The 17,287-nt window shown below is 40.7% G+C and overlaps 1 protein-coding gene across 2 annotated transcripts in view; it reads left to right on the top strand.

Moving 5' to 3' along the window:
- LOC127447137 (receptor-type tyrosine-protein phosphatase eta-like) overlaps positions 1-17,287 on the top strand; it is a 56,155-nt gene that overhangs the window by 19,556 nt on the left and 19,312 nt on the right. For both annotated transcript variants that reach the window (XM_051708849.1, XM_051708774.1), the window contains exons 10-15: positions 2,073-2,342; positions 3,567-3,833; positions 4,335-4,598; positions 4,688-4,948; positions 5,065-5,334; positions 15,209-15,466. In XM_051708849.1, coding sequence (XP_051564809.1) covers positions 2,073-2,342; positions 3,567-3,833; positions 4,335-4,598; positions 4,688-4,948; positions 5,065-5,334; positions 15,209-15,466 — 1,590 coding nt within the window. The remainder of the gene's footprint in view (positions 1-2,072; positions 2,343-3,566; positions 3,834-4,334; positions 4,599-4,687; positions 4,949-5,064; positions 5,335-15,208; positions 15,467-17,287) is intronic.

The raw sequence follows: 17,287 nt of genomic DNA, 5'->3' as shown, positions 1-17,287 counted from the left end.
ACATTTCGTTTCTTGTTACATGCCATGGTGTTACTACAATAATAGCAACACAGTCTCATTTAAATGATCCGCATATCAGAGATATGCAGCAGCAGACTTATTTTAGCTCATAATGTTAAAATGCTCACCTGTTTCATTCTCCCTCTCTCTCCTCAATAGTTCCCTGTAACTTTTAACTGCCTTGTCTAATTATAAAAAGGCAAATATCAATCAAACTAATATCATATACCGTCTGCAAATATGCGCATATCTCGTTTAAACAGATGTAATAAACCAACCTCACACAACTTCAGCATCCTGTCACTTTTCTAATGATAAAAGGCAAATATAAATAAAACTTCTATTATATACCATCTGCAAATTTGCAGATATCTTGTTTAAACAGATGTAATTCTCGAACATCATGAAAGTCCAGCATTTTCTTCCCATCAAGCGCTCATCTAATATATTCCTCTGAAGCGTGTATTCTATCGGCCAGAATCAAAAGTTCAGGATCAGGATAAAAAGTTCCTCTGAGTCACAAATCATGATGATAATCCAAGCTGGTGATCCAGGCCGTTTAAACTGTCAGGAGATTGCTGCTCGCGCTGGATACGCATGAGTGCGTGATTGCAACCAAAGTCTTTCTAGCAAGTCAGTCCACTGTCGGCAATGTTTGGAATGCTCTCGGGAGACTATTTCCAGTCATGAAAGTGCAGCTCTTATCTACTTGAATGGAGAAAGACCAAAATCTCCAAAACGGTTGGTCAAGATTACAATCAAAGAACATATTTCAAATCAGCAGTAAAATCTTATTATAAAAATTATTTTATAAAATATTATACAATTTTACCTGTAAGGCAGGACTTCCTATCTACAGTACTGTGCAAAAGTTTTAGGCATTTGTGAAAAATGTTGCATAGTGAGGATGTCTTCAAAAATAATGACATAAATAGTTTTCATTTATCACTTAATGTCATACAAAGTCCAGAAAACATAAAAAAGTTAAATCAATATTCGGTGTGACCACCTTTGCCTTTAAAAGAGCACCAATTCTCCTAGGTAAACCTGGACACAGTTTTTCTTGGTTGTTGGCAGATAGGATGTTCCAAGTTTCTTGGAGAATTTGCCACAGTTCTTCTATCTATTTAGGCTGTCTCAATAGCTTCTGTCTCTTTATGTAATCTCAGACTGACACGATGTTCAGTGGGGGGCTTTGTGGGGGCCATGACATCTGTTGCAGGGTTCCCTGTTCTTCTATTCTAATCTTCTCTATTAGCAAAAGTAATGTTTGGGAGTCTAACATTTATATTTCCTATTGACACACTAAAGCTGAAGATATCAATAACCATCCTAAGGCAAATGCTTCTGTGAAACATCTTATGTGCCTAAGAATTTTGCACAGTACTGTACATCCATTGACCGTTGGCTGCAGTTGGGCGTTATAATTTTTCCCATTCATTTTAATAGAAGTGGCCCATCTCTGCTAAAGAGTCTCTGGTGCAAATTCAAAGTAAAAGCGCTTCACGTGCAATGAGTAAATGTATTGTTCACTATGCACTGTATGTACAATTGGTTTGATTCAGTATTTTTGGAGAAAATGCGACTGCTAACGTGGATATGCCATCTATGGTTGCTGGACTGCTGTGTGTACTGTTATGTCCTTCTTTCAAATATATGTATTAACAATTTCTTCATGTGCAAATAAATTACTAAAATTTGAGGACTAAACAGAAATCAGAAGAAACTGATATCTACCATGTAAAATACAATAGTATTTTTTTTAATCCTTTTTTACAAAGTTAAAGTTTTGTGTGAAATTGAGTAAATATAGTGCTAAATAAGATTTTTTTTATTTATTTATTTTTTTTTGTGCAATTTTATGTTTATGTTATTTACTATAGAAAATCGTGTTATATATCGGTATTCTATCGGCCACCCTGTTTTCTGGATATCGGCATCGGCCATTAAAAAACCCATATCAGTTAACCACTATTATAGGGTAGCAGATTTCTAAACTGTTTGCCTTGTGAGCTTTTGGGTTGGACCCCTTAGTTATTAAGATTTATACTGTTATATTGTTGTTGTTCCAGTGCCGACTCCTCCTGGTAATTTGTTGGTGACAGCGCAGAGCACAAAGTCTTTGAACATCAGCTGGGCTCGACCGGTCAACATGAGCTCATTGCCACTCTACTTCCTCCTGCAGTACAACAACAGCACTCTCATATCAAACTCAATCAACTGTAGTCAAAACTACAGCACTTTGCCCAGCCTCAGTGCAGGTGTCCAGTACAACATCACTGTGAAGACTGTTGGTGCACTGGGATATTTAAGCTCTCCTCAGTATCTCACTGCGTGTACAAGTAAGCAATAAGTACTTAGTAGTTATTTACATTTACACATGATTTGAAGGAAAATAAAATGAAGTAGAATGTGGCAAAACGTTCATTTTAATTAATATATCATTGGGATGGAGTCTTATTATTAAATTTTTTTAGCTACAAGAGGTCATTTAAGCTCTTGAATTTGTGTTGCACGTTAAATCTCACATTCTAAAGAGTTAGACCCATTTTAATTCCACACTGCATTCAGCACTCACACATGCACAATTTCATGTTTTTCTGCTGAAACTTGGATCTGTGGGTGACAACTGTCCATGGGTAAACCAGTTAATAAACCACACTTTAAAGGGATAGTTCACCCAGAAATGAAATTTTGCTGATCATTTACTCACCCTCATGCCATCCCAGATTTATATGACTTACTTCTTCTGCAGAACACAAATGAAGATTTTTAGAAGAATATCTGAGCTCTAGGGCCATACAATGCAAGTGAATGGTGGCCAGATCTTTGAAGGTCCAGAAAGTCCTTTTAAATCTACACTTTCACTTTCACTTCCACATTCTGATGTTGAAGTGACTTTTATTTTCACATTCAGCCACGTACTGTTTAGGGCTGGTCAAAAGTGGTGATTTGTAGTCAAAAGGACTAAAATATTGATCATATCACTTCTGAAAATATTAATTTATCCACTGGAGTTGTAAGGATTACTTTTATGCTGCCTTTATGCACTTTTTGGAGCTTCAAAGTTATGGACCCACAGAGCTGAGATTTTCTTCTAAAAAATGTTGTGTTCTGCAGAAGAAAGAAAGTCATACACATCTTGGATGGCATGAGGGTGAATAAATTAGTTTTCATTTTTGGGTGAACTATTCCTTTAAAGCAGCATAAAATCTATTCTGCACTTGGTTCATGCATGCACTCTGCATGGGTACACCATAACAAATAAAAAGAAAATTATCCTGCATAAGGTCACTTTTTTTTTTTTTATCAATCTGACTCTCAACCTAAAATGAGTTTGACACCTCTTGGATAAACCATAACAAACACACATACTGTAAGCACACTCACCCTTTAACAGTGTAACTTACTGTTACATTGCTTATCTGTGTCATTTTTTTATGTTTCATCTGAATTGCTGTTAGTAAGGAAAAGTTGATGGTAAATGCAATATGGCCTGTATCTCAGCTTACCTACAGAAAACTGCTGAAGATGAATTGTGTATGTTTATTTGAACGATCTTTCAGATCCTACTGCAGTAAGTGATGTGATAGTGAATGGATCCACAGAGAACAGTATATTTCTGAGCTGGCAGCAGCGGGATGTTCAGCAGTATGGTTACACTTACCTGCTCATGTTCACACACCCCAATGGCACAAGTGAACAGAAGGCTGCGAGTACCACCATAGTACAGCTGCTGTCACTGCAGTCGGCTAGTCGGTATAATATCAGCATCATCACGCAGACGGCATGTGGCACCAAATCTAATCCCCAGATTATGACAGCCTCCACCAGTACGTAACCACACTGCCCATGACAACACTACTTCATACGTCCATTTTACTGCCCAATATTTGCTACACTATGCTATACAAGTAGTGATAAACCAATATTGGGCAGGCCAGTATTTGGCAAATTTTTTATAATTGACCTATTATCAGAAGTGGTTATTCCACCTAGTTTTAGTTACAATATCTTCCAGCAGTCTTGTTAATGTACAGTTTAGTGCACATTTCTGTTTTCAAATATTATTTGATGTTATGTTATCTTTTGAATTCTTTTGGACTTTTTTTTTTGTAAATATTGTGTACAGTAATTATTCATTTGTATTCAGCAATTATGCATATGGTACATCTTACTACTATTATTAAATTGTTTTATACATCAGCACTATATCAGCCTCTCTAGATGGTGCTGGCATCTGCCATTTAAAAAAAACAAACATATCGGTCGACTACAAATTCCATGCAGCTCATCACATCTGCTCTGCATTCAGTATCATGTTTGTGTTGCAGAGCCGTTTCCGGTTTCCTCTGTGCGTTCTGATGATCTGAATGTTTCTGCTGTGAGGCTGAGCTGGGTCCGTCCTCTGGGGTACCACAGTGGGTTTTCATACCAAATATTGGTAACCAACTGCACAGACAATATTACATATCTGTCTACGTCCTCCGAAAACATCACTGTAGCAGACCTGGAGCCTGGGACCTTGTGTCTCTTCAGTGTGTATAGTGTAGCCTATGGCAGTTTGGGAGAACCGAAGAACATTTCTGTACTCACAAGTATGTATCATGCTGAATCCCACACACACTCCTTATGGGTCTTTACCATTCTTGAAAGGACACTTGACTCTCTCTCTCTTTCTCCAAAGAGCCCTCTATAGTGGTTCCAAGACTAGATAATCAAGGATCCAATAACTCACTCTTGGTGATGTGGGATCACCCTGTTGGTGGGCTGGACATGTACATTCTAAACATCAGCAGTGCAGGAGGGTGCAACTCCACAAAACTCAACAGCACTGAATGCAGTCATACCTTCACTCAGCTAAAAGCAGCAACTGTCTTCACAGTCTCACTCACCACCGTCAAAGGAACCTTCCAGGAAACATCAAGTTCAGTTGACATGGCAACTTGTGAGTATTCATCTCCAAACCATTATCAGGTAGAACTGTGAAATCACACATAGACTTTTTAGAACAAGCACACAGCAGACAATAGTGTTTATAGATGGTGGTTGTGTGTGTTTCAGATCCAAACAAACCAGGAGAGATTTTGGAGTCGTTCAAGAGCACTCATTCAGTGTCATTGAAATGGGCTGAAGCTCAGGACATGACAGCTGGAAGCTTCAACTACAGGTTGACCTACTGGCTTGGCAATAACACAAATCAATTTCTCACTCCTAATAACTCTTACCTTTTGGACAGCTTGCGATCTGGAACGTCCTATAACGTTTCTGTAGCTACTGTCGGGCCAATGGGTTTCCAGAGTGGATCAGTGTTCAGATACCCTGTAACCACCGGTAAGCTTAGCAGTTTTTAGACAGTAGTATAGACCTTATTCACGCTAGCGCCATCTTTGATTTTGAATGGGAATGACAACGAGGCTGTGAGGGATAGACTTGCCATCTCTTCAATGGAACAAAATATATAAAGCTGTATAAAGCACCTAGATCATATCTGATTTTCCACAACTCATGTTTTCTGGAGTTCTTTGTATACTGTGTAGGATTTTATATGTTAATAATTAGTTTAAGAATCTTGGCCGCGTTCGACCACCAAAATTATGTAAGGAAATACAGTATATGCAAATTAGCAGATTAGAAATCTGACAAAAATTCTCCACCATTAAATTTGTTAATACGACAGGCTCGATTTGGGGAATATTAAAAGAATGAATGTTTATGTCCGATCAAAGTCTTTGGCTAGTGAAGAGTTGATCGGAACATAAGATTAATTCTTAGAGTAAAACTACTTTCATGGCCATTGAAAATGATATCACAAATAGATCGAAAAACTGTTTATGAGCATGTAGCATTTAGGATCGACAGATTTCAAGGGACCAATATGATTTAAACAAATACACAGTCAACTTCTCTTTGAATACAAACAAGACTGTATTAACTAATCTACAACGTAAAACTAAACAAACACATAGACAAACAAACTTAAACATGGGTTGGAAAGTGAGTTTTGACAGAAGACGAGTGGAAAATGAACTTAATGGAGTCGATAGACCTTGCCTTGAACAAACCCTGAGAACTTAATTTAGTACGCCGTGATTTGAGATCGGGTTACTCAGATTATGTTAAAGAAAGCACCAGATTTCAGTGAAAGTTTGGAGGTCTGTACTTGCGTTGCATGCGTTGTTTGGCGTGAGGAGTTCTTTAAAGTCCTTTGGTTCAGTTCCAGGAGGCCTTTGTTTGGTTCGATGAATGGGTGAGGGAGGGAATGACCAGGCAGAGCCTCGGAGGTGAGGACTCCCTCAAGGGAGAACTCAGGATTTACCAGTAGAGAGGTCAAAGTGTGTAAAGGTCATAGAGCAGAGAAGAAGAGAGAAGGGGGTTGTCCAGGCTGGTCTTTTAACCCCTTTGGTTTGTTCACACCCCTAAGAGGCTATAAGCCAATCAGAGGTGGCTTTTCATATACCATGTGATCATCACTCTGTCCCTCATTCTGAAGGTAACTTATGAGTTTTTGTGTGTGAAGATTTCTGTTTCCCGCTCAAAATAGGGCAATGTTTAATCATTAACTTTAATATCATAATTACGCTAAGGAATATTAGAAAATAACCTTCATTAGCATTCGAGACATGCAAAATGTAACTCAACGATAGTAAATATGACATACTTTCATGAATATTCAACGTGCTACTGAAGTTACAAAACATGAAAATACCTGATTAAAAATCATAATGGTTAATTCATTGGTTTTACAACATGGATAATACATTACACGTTATGAGAAACACTTGTTATCATTTGTATAGAATGCATTTGCCCATATTTTATGTATAATCCTACACATGACAGTGTATTTGGATTGTAGTGAAATAAGAAAGTCCAAAGTCCATGTCAGATGTTCATGAATTAAGCTTCATGTGAGCTGGTAAGCCGGAAACATGCCTCATGATTAGTATAATAATTTTAAATGTAGAGAGTTGGTTATATTGAAGAACAGTGAATTTCCATGGGTTTCACTGAAGAGTAATTCCCTGGCAAATCAGGGCTCCAGACTAAAAAATGACTAAGGAGCCATTGGCTCCTAAACTGAAACATTAAGGAGCCAAATGGCTGTTTTTAGTCGCCAAATCACAGAATTGATCGATTTAGATTGCTGTTCAGAAACAAGATAGAAAGCAGAAGAAAAGGAAGACAGTTGATAACCTATTAATCTGAAGTTTAATAAACAGTATACAGTATATAGTTGAGAAGATAAGTTTTCATTCCATTTTGTCTCATAAATGAAGATAATTTATACAAATAATTTATAATATATAAGAGATAAAATATTTTTTATTTAATACTGCTCTTCACAATCTACATTACAGATAATTACATATAGTATGCATATAGTAGTTTGTTGTCTTCTTGAGCATCAGTGAATGTTTTCACCTGATGTAATAGTTGTGAACAAGTCCCTCTATTGTCCTAAGTGTCAAAAGCTTGATCTCATATATATGTAATGTGTGTGTGTGTATATGTGTATGTGTATATATGTGTGTATATATATATATATATATATATATATATATATATATATATATATATATATATATATATATATATATACACATATATATATATGTGTGTGTGTATATAGATGTGTGTGTGTGTGTGTGTGTGTGTGTGTGTGTGTGTGTATATATATATATATATATATATATATATATATATATATATATAGAGACTACAAGAGTGCAAATTGAATGAAATCCTAGATGCAGCTTATTGTGCTACTCCAATCCCAATCAGTAATTACCAGGAGAAAAAAAAGTGGTACGCAGTACTGGACTTTTCATTGTAAAGAAGCCCAAAATACACATGGGACTCTTTTTTTGAAATGTCTGCACTCCCAGTTGTGAGCTCACTTAAGGCTGATTCACTGAGAAACTGAATCTGATTCAAACTGCTAACCTAAGCTCCTAATTTCAAACCCTCAGTCTTTTCGGGTGATTCATGAAAAAGACCCGGTTCAAAAGAGTCATTTGTTAGAATCTCTCGCGCTAGGTTTTTTGTTGCGTGTGGTGCAGCGAGCTCTTCAGAAACAGAATGGGTAAAAAGTGGCATGAGACACACTGGCACTCTATACATGTATTCAATAACTGACAAGATGATATCTGATAAAACCGCATATAAATGCACACAACCCGACTGTTGCTAATGGCGACTAGATTTTTAATTATAGTCACAATAAATAATTTTTGTGACTAAAACATTTTAGTCGCAGTCTGGAGCCCTGCAGCAAATGGCCAGGCATGTGATGAGTTAAGGTGTGGGTTTATCTGATTAACAATGAAAACAAAGGAGTTTCACTGTGCCTTTTCCAAGATTCCCCACTGTTCTTATGGTAGTTAAGATTTGCCAGATGCGAGAAACTCAGACTTGCTGGCACCAGCCCAAATATCTTTATTGCTCAGGAGAATGTCAGTGTAGATTCTGTATTTAAGTCATTCTGTGTAGAATTTTTCCATTTCTCTTAGTTTTCTACTGCCTCCAAGGCACTACAGCTGAATGTTCTTGGACAGATATTTTATCAATGTTTTGTCCGTGGAACGATCCAAAAACACTAAACTACAGTACAGCCCATTGAAAAGACTGTATATCTAGCCCTCACTGCCTCGTTGTCATTCCCATTGAAAATCAAAGATGGTGCTAGTGTGAATAAGGACTGATTTAACTAATCACTTCACTTTTGAAAATTGTAACAACTATTCCAAGATATGCATAATGTTTTGTTTTATTTAATTATTGAAATGATCTTAAATGTATTCTGTGTTGAGTGCTACATCACTGATTGTGACAGTATGTGCTCTAGAGTTCAGCACACACACTGTAGGACTTTTTACACAGGAAGTATAACATGACTTGAGAATAGCAGTGTTGGGGAAACTACTTTAAAACTAGTTTTAATTTTGTCAGCTATTTTTTTAATTTAGTACTTAGTGTCAAATGTCCTTGTTAGTTTTTATCATATTTAGTCAACCTTATCCTGTTTTTTTTTAGTCAAGTTTTAGTTGACTAAAGGTCTGGGCATTTTTATATTAGTCAAAGAAAACCCTCATTATTTTAGTCTAGTTCCCTATCTGTCACTCACTCGACATTGTATCAATGTAGTGACACTAGGGGTCACTCTTGGGAGCCCGAGACACCTCTGGTCTTTGATGAAAGGCCAATGAAAATTGGCGAGTGGTATTTGCATGCCACTTCCCCAGACATATGGGTATAAAAGGAGCTGGTATGCAACCATTCATTCAGATTTTCTCTTCGGAGCCGAACGGTCATGCTCATTGAGCTGAATATTACTGTTCATTCACCTTTGCTGGATCTGATGGCGCATTTCAGCAGCTTCTCCCTCCTCTGCACTGGTGCACTGCAGAGAACGCCCCTGGGCGCTTCGGCAGAAAAACTAGAGAGTATATTTTCTGAAAGAGCCTTTTTCCCCTCGAAAAGAGTATATATTTCTCTAAAAGAGCGCACACACGGAACGTCTTTTTTAAGATGCGTCTTTTCAAAGATGCCTTTCCGATTGTGTGTTATTCCTGGTTGCGGTCGTTATCTCTCAACTTCGGATGGTCATGATCGCTGTCTTTCGTGTCTGGGCGCGACCCACACGGAGGCAGCATTTGTGAATGGTTCATGTTCTCACTCCGAGAACATGACCATTGCAACGTTGCGGTCGCGGCTTGCTTTCGTAAGAAAGCAAGCCACCCCAGTGGCTCCCCGCCTCGGTCCTTCTACCTAAGGGTATGAGGCCAGCGCGTCTAGCACTGGGGGCGATTTGGGGACCCCAATGGGATCGTCTCCGCCGGGTATCCCCCCGCGGACCTCCCATTCCCAGCACGCTCGTCTGCCCCAATCGGGCTTCCGGATGAGTTCCGGATGAGGTATTCACTACACCTTGGTCAAGGGTGAAAACGCCGCCACCCTGCGCGCGGAGATCGCTACCCTCCTACATAAGGACGCGATAGAACCTGTCCCTCCAGCTGAGATGAAGAAAGGGTTTTACAGCCCCTACTTCATCGTACCAAAGACGCATTCTGGCGAGTGTCCGGCATCAAGATTGGTCCGCGGCGGTAGACCTAAAGGATGTGTTCTTCCACGTCTCGATCATTCCTCGACACAGACCCTTCCTGCGGTTCACATTCAAGGGTCAGGCGTATCAGTATAAAGTCCTCCCTTTCGGCCTGTCCCTGTCTCCTCGCATCTTTACGAAGATTGCAGAGGCTGCCCTTGCCCCGCTAAGGGAGGTGGGCATTCGCATTCTCAACTATCTCGATGACTGGCTAATCCTAGCTCACTCTCGAGACGTGTTGTGCGCACACATGGACCTGGTGCTCTCACAGCTCAGCCGACTAGGGCTTCGGGTCAACTGGGAAAAGAGCAAGCTCCTCCCGGTTCAGAGCATCTCTTTTCTCGGTTTGGCGCGCCTTAAGAACGAGCACGCCCAGTCGGTGCTGGCCTGTTTAAAGGTGTTAAAACAGGGAACAGCGGTTCCACTGAAGCTTTTTCAGAGGCTCCTGGGGCATGTGGCATCCTCGGCAGTGGCCACCCCGCTCGGGTTGATGCATATGAGGCCGCTTCAGCACTGGCTCCACACTCGAGTCCCGAGACAGGCATGGCACCACGGGACACACCACGTGGCCATCACGTCAGTCTGTCACCATCTTTTCAGCCCTTGGACTGACCTCTCGTTTCTACGAGCAGGTGTTCCTCTATAACTGGTCTCCAGGCGTGTCGTGGTCATGACAGACGCCTCCAAAATGGGCTGGGGCACTGTTTGCAACGGGCACGCAGCCGCTGGCCTCTGGATGGCCCGTGACTGTATTGGCACATCAACTGCCCCGAGTTGTTGGCAATTCTGCTCGCCCTGCAGAGGTTCCGGCCATTGATCCAGGGCAAGCACGTGTTAGTTCGGACAGACAGCATGGCAGCGGTAGCATATGTCAACCGCCAAGGCGGTCTGCGCTCTCGTTGTATGTCAGAACTCGCCCACTGTCTCCTCCTCTGGAGTCAGCAGCACTTCAAGTCGCTGCAAGCCACTCACATCCCGGGCAACCTCAACACTACAGCGGACGCGCTGTCATGGCAGGTTTCCCTCAGGGGAGAATGGAGACTCCACCCTCAGGTGGTCCAGCTGATTTGGAGTCGATTCGGATGGGCACAGGTGGACCTGTTCGCCTCCCAAGAATCCTCCCACTGCCCGCTCTGGAACGCCCTCACCGAGGCTCCCCTCGGCATAGATGCGCTGGCACCCAGCTGGCCCCCTGGCCTACGCAAATATGCGTTTCCCCCAGTGAGCCTGCTTGCACAGACCCTGTGCAATGTCAGGGAGGACAAGGAGCAGGTCGTCCTGGTAGCACCTTACTGGCCCACCCAGACGTGGTTCTCGGACCTCACGCTCCTCGCGACAGCTCCCCCTTGGCGAATTCCCCTGAGGAAGAACCTTCTTTCTCAGGGACGGGGCACCCTCTGGCACCCGTGCCCAGACCTCTGGAATCTCCATGTCTGGCCCCTGGACGGGATGCGGAAGACCTAAGCGGTCTACCACCCGCGGTGGTAGACACGATCACTCAGGCTAGGGCCCCCTCTATGAGGCGCCTGTATGCCTTTAAGTGGCGTCTATTCGCTAAGTGGTGTTCTTCCTGACGCGAAGACCCCCAGATATGCGCAGTCGGATCAGTGCTTTCCTTCCTGCAGGAGAGGCTGGAAGGGAGGCTGTCCCCTTCCACCTTGAAGGTGTATGTTGCCGCCATAGCAGCACACCATGACGCAGTTGATGGTAAGTCCTTAGGGAAGCATGACCTGATCATCAGGTTCCTGAGAGGTGCCAGGAGGCTGAATCCCTCCAGACCGCACCTCGTTCCCTCATGGGATCTCTCCGTAGTTCTTCAGGGTCTACAGAGAACCCCCTTTAAGCCTTTGCAGTCAGCTGAGTTTAAGGCACTCTCCTTGAAGACTGCCCTCCTGACTGCGCTCACTTCCATCAAGAGGGTAGGTGACCTGCAAGCGTTCTCTGTCAGCGAAACGTGCCTGGAGTTCGGTCCAGGTTACTCTCACGTGATCCTGAGACCCCGACCGGGCTATGTGCCCAAGGTTCCCACCACCCCTTTTAGGGACCAGGTGGTGAACCTGCAAGCGCTGCCCCAGGAGGAGACAGACCCAGCCCTGTCGTTGCTTTGTCCGGTGCACGCTTTACGCATATATTTGGATCGCACGCAGAGCTTTAGAATCTCTGAGCAGCTCTTTGTCTGCTTTGGTGCACAGCGGAAAGGAAGTGCTGTCTCCAAGCAGAGGATCGCCCACTGGCTCATTGACACCATAACTATGGCATATCTCGCCCAGAACATGCCACCCCCGGTAGGGCTATGAGCCCATTCTACCAGAGGTGTAGCGGCTTCCTGGGCCCTGGCCAGAGGTGCCTCTCTAACAGACATTTGCAGAGCAGCGGGCTGGGCAACACCCAACACATTTGCAAGGTTCTACAACCTCCGGGTGGAACCGGTTTCCTCCCAGGTAGTGGCACGCAACACAAGCGGATAAGCCCGGGATAGCCGGCCGGGTGTATCGCTTGCACATAGCACCTTCCACCTACCTTGGAGCTGAAGACGTGCGGCATTAATTCCCAGTAGTGTTCACAAACTTTGTTCCCTGGTTGACTTCCTCCGAGCCCTGTGGCAGTCGAGTTTTCAGAGAGACTCGCTGCCGGCCCAGTACACGTGCTAACTAAGAGCCCTGTTCTGGGGTAGGTGCTCTGCATGTGGCGGTTCCCTGTAAGGCTAACCCCATGTGATATATATCTTCCGCTAGTTCGTTTCCCTGCTGGCAAACTGCGTCTTCCTTGGGCAGAACCCCTCTGCCCCAGTCTCCATGTTTGTAGTAACTCCTCCCCCATTGGGCAGGATGAACCTTGAAGGCTCTCCACATGGTTGGAAAGACCATGTGACGTATTCTTCCACTTAAATATCCCCCCCTCTCTTTTGGGCGAGGTGTGGTCTCCGCGGAGGCTTCCCCTTGGGAGGGACACCCCCAAACTAGACCTGGTGGCCCAGTCGGATAATCTCCCTTCTTTTTTAGGGAGTGGAAAAAGAGAAGGGGAAAAGAGGCTACGACTGGGTTAAGCCTGTCTCTATCTTTGGGTAGTCGACTTGTCCTCAAAAAGGGTCGTTCGACACTCATAACTATGTTGGGGGAGGTTACGTGTCGACCTGGTGTGCTGGCTATGAGGCACACAGCAGTCTGCCCACCACACACGCCAGTTCACGTAACACAGTTCAGCCAGTTGTGTCGTTTCGTATAGGGACCCCTAGTGTCACTACATCGACACAACGTCTCGTTCCCTCCATCAGGGAACGGAGGTTACACAAGTAACCATGACGTTTTAGTCAATGAAAACTGTTGACATTTTAGTCATATTTTAGTCAAATTTAGACAGATGCAACATCAAGAAATCCAAGTGTTGCACTGTAAGTAAATCATTGCTATGATTTTAACTTAACACAAACCCTGAGTATCCAGAAAAAGAAAATTCTACACAATCAAAACTAGGTGGTATTATACTCACAAAGTAAGTATTTTATGCAGGTTATGCAGGCATGTTACTGCAGACACCTTTTTTGAGGTATGCTTTTGTAGGCAATTCGTTTTTATAACATTCAAATTCTTTTTGATGCCAAATCAAATTCATTTTGATGGTAAAGTGAAGGACAAATAAACAAAGCATTGCCACCAAATACATGCCAAAATACATAAGTAGTTGGTCTATACTCAAGCCTGCATTACCTTTGCCGCTCATTTTCAGCTCCTTCACAACAACTAGCCTATTAGCTTAATGAGTTTGGTTTAGCTATAAAACACAGCCTACATAATGTAACACCACCGCCTTTTCTTAATATAGCTTATTAAGTTGTCTAATATAGTTGTCATTAGTTGTCTAAATATAGCTTAAAAAAACAACCTAACATTACCACAATTTCTTTGTGGTTAGCCTTCATAAAATCTTGTCTTTCTCCCAAGTCCAACTGTTGCTCTCATTATTTAACGAACGTTAACTTTCTGTAAACTACTTGAAAGGGACTCCTCACTGTGCTTGCTTAGTCCTGATATGCCGCACGAAGCACAGGAAAGGCAACTGCTGCTCATGCCATCCAGTGAACAGGATATTTGGATTGTAATTTAGAAAAAAAAAACAGACTATAATATTTTGTATCCTCTTTTTTTCCGATGAAAATAAAGAGAGATTTTGGTAAATATTTTATTTTTTAAACTACATTTTAGTCTCGTCTTTTTTCGTCAACAATATTGCATGTTGATATAGTCACAGTTAGTGTTTAATGACATCGGTGCCGTCTCGTCATCGTCTCGTGTTAGCCATGGAAAATTTTTCATCATAGTTTTCGTTAACAAAATTAACACTATTTAAAACTATACAGTAGCTATGCAATCTACAAGCTAGTCATTACTTAAACTACAGACAATCTACTCTCTAAAAAATAGTTTGCTACACTACAATTTAACAACAAAATGTAGCTAACTACATTGAGGCTACATAAAGAAGAAAAGTAAATAACATTCAGATTATATGATTTAATTCTGAAATCACAAGTTCTGTATTTTATCACTTTTAAATTTAATTATTATTACATTTACCTAGGGTGACAAAATTAAACTAAGTGTATATAGATTTGTACTAAGTAAGAACTAATTAAAACTACAATAAAAAACACTTTATTTTATATACTGTAACTCGAAATACAGTAATAAACTCACTACAAGTATTGGACTTATTTTAACCGGTTCATTTACATGAACTCTCCGAAAGAACTGATTCCTTTGAATATGAAGATGGTTAATGCATGTGTTAGATTACTCTCTCGGTTCAACAGCGGCATTTGCAACACAATGTGATAAATGTAGCGTTTTGTGATGATACACCACTACTCTTTAGTAAATGTAGCTCTTTACTGGAAAAGTAACTAGAAAAGTTACTCCTCAACACTGGTGAATTGTGCACTGGTCATGTCCATTCTTGAACCTCTACTTGCACCAGAGTCTGCAGTATTTGAAGTATCAATCCTCAAAAGACAAAATTAAGATCGACAGACCATTTTGATGAAATTATGGGTATTGAACACCTCTCTAAAGTCCTCAAACTTCTCCCTCCCACATCTGTTTTCAGAGCCTGACCCTGTCCGAAACCTGCATGTTGTTTTCACAACAACAAATGTCATCCATGTAGAGTGGGTGGGAGTGGAAGGGGTCCCGAAATATGTAGTGAGTGTGTACAATGCAATGAGAGAACTTCAGAGGAACAAAACCAGTTCAAATAACTGCACTGTGCATGATCTGATGCCTTCAACAATGTATAACATAAGTGTGCAGAGCAGCACTTCTGACAACACAGAGGGAGCTGCTGTGTGGCTGCAAAATTGCACAGGTTAGTACAACAAACACATCCTAATACAAACACATGCAGTAAGTACACATGTGAAACATCTATATTTGATACACAAACTACATACAGTCATACAGCAGTAGTAACACTGTGTGAAAATAGTTAGACATTTTGTAATGTTTGCCCACCTGCATAGTGAGAGTAGTAAAAGTCTCTCTTTGATTATGTTTTGTACAGAGTATTGTGTTAGTTATTATGTTGTAATATGTCTATTACTGGATGTAATAGAAATAATAGTTACAATAAAATCAATAAACTTTCTCAAACATATCTACTTCAAAATTGCAAAACCGATTATCAATATTAAGCAATCAAGTCATAATCTTACAGTATAATAATGTCATAAAATCTCTACTAAAGAAAAATGCTAGTTTTAGTTTTTCCAAGAATTCCATATTCTTACATTTAAACAGGGTTTCTGCAAGTTGGAAACAATGTTTAAAAAGTCTTAAATTGCCCTTTAGCAAATTAAGGCCATAAAAAGGTCTTAAATTGGAGCAACAAGTCTTAAATTAATAAGGTCATGGTATTAAATGTGCATGAGGGATTGGTTTCTCCTTGTGTTTAAGTTGTTTTAGAGTTAAGAGTAATTTCTGGGAACGAATAGCCCCCAAACCAAATTTGTGGTCTCTAGGACACACTCTATAGCACCACCACCAGTTCCAAAATTCACTTTTTATTTGTGCTTATCGTTTGAACCATTTGTCCTAGAAACAAAATTATTTTTGCGTGTAATTACGCTCCTATTGGTGATACAAATGGAATGCTTAAATTACTCTGCCCATTACAGTGGCCGCAATTTTGGATTATGACGTTTATCGTTTATTTGCTACTTCAAATTTAGCCCGATTTGCCTAAACAATGGCTCAAAATAATCTCCAGACTGATCTGCACAGAATGAATGACACCGAATTGTGATTTTTTTTTTAATTTTGTTGAAAAGTTGTTAATCCAGATTTAACAAGGTTGGCGTAAAACAGGAAGTGAGGCTATATCTTGGCAAGTGTTTGTCGTATTGAAACGAAACTTGGTGTGCTTCATCAAGACCATGATCTGAGGGTACATTCAAAGTTTGATGACAGCCCTACCAATAGGTCAAGAAATGTGAAAAATTGCTATTTTTACATTTAAATTCTTATATATATATATATATATATATATATATATATATAAATGGCCAGTAACTTTTGAACCGTGTGTTCTAAATTCATGAGTTTGGTATCTATGGATTCCTAGGATACCCATATCAGCCATATAATTTTTACCCCATATCAACCATACTGCCTCTCGCATATTGATTTTTGTCAAAAAGTTAAATATCTTTTGAATGCATTGTCAGATTTATAAGAAATATGGTATGCATCATTGATATCATGTTCTGAACGTACCTGAGCAGTTTGGAGACAGCGCCACCTATAGTTCAAAAGATAATCCACACTTGTTTGCTGACTCCATCCTTGGCATGTCTCTTTGCCATTCGTGAGTCATGTCAACTGTGTGGCACAGTGTTTACATTTCCGTAAATGTATATGTTATTGGCTAATCTAGGACAAGGGATTTAGATCGCAGAATCATAAGGCGGTTCTTATAACAAAAGAAAATCATATATGATCCTTTTGTTGAGCTTCTCGATTTAATGACCAAAATGTAATTGAATAAAATCTTGTTTTTACATGTTTGGTGGTGATCACTTATATTTTATCCCAAAACTTTAGGGTATATTTTTGGGTGTTGTTTAAACACTATTCAAGTAAAACAGCAGTGTTGTAGAAGAATATAGCTGATACAATGGGTCTGATCAGA

Source organism: Myxocyprinus asiaticus, chromosome 1 (genome assembly GCF_019703515.2).
Source record: "Myxocyprinus asiaticus isolate MX2 ecotype Aquarium Trade chromosome 1, UBuf_Myxa_2, whole genome shotgun sequence".
NCBI lineage: Eukaryota > Metazoa > Chordata > Actinopteri > Cypriniformes > Catostomidae > Myxocyprinus > Myxocyprinus asiaticus.
Note: the sequence above shows the minus strand (reverse complement) of the source record. Positions and strands in the feature narration are given on the sequence as shown.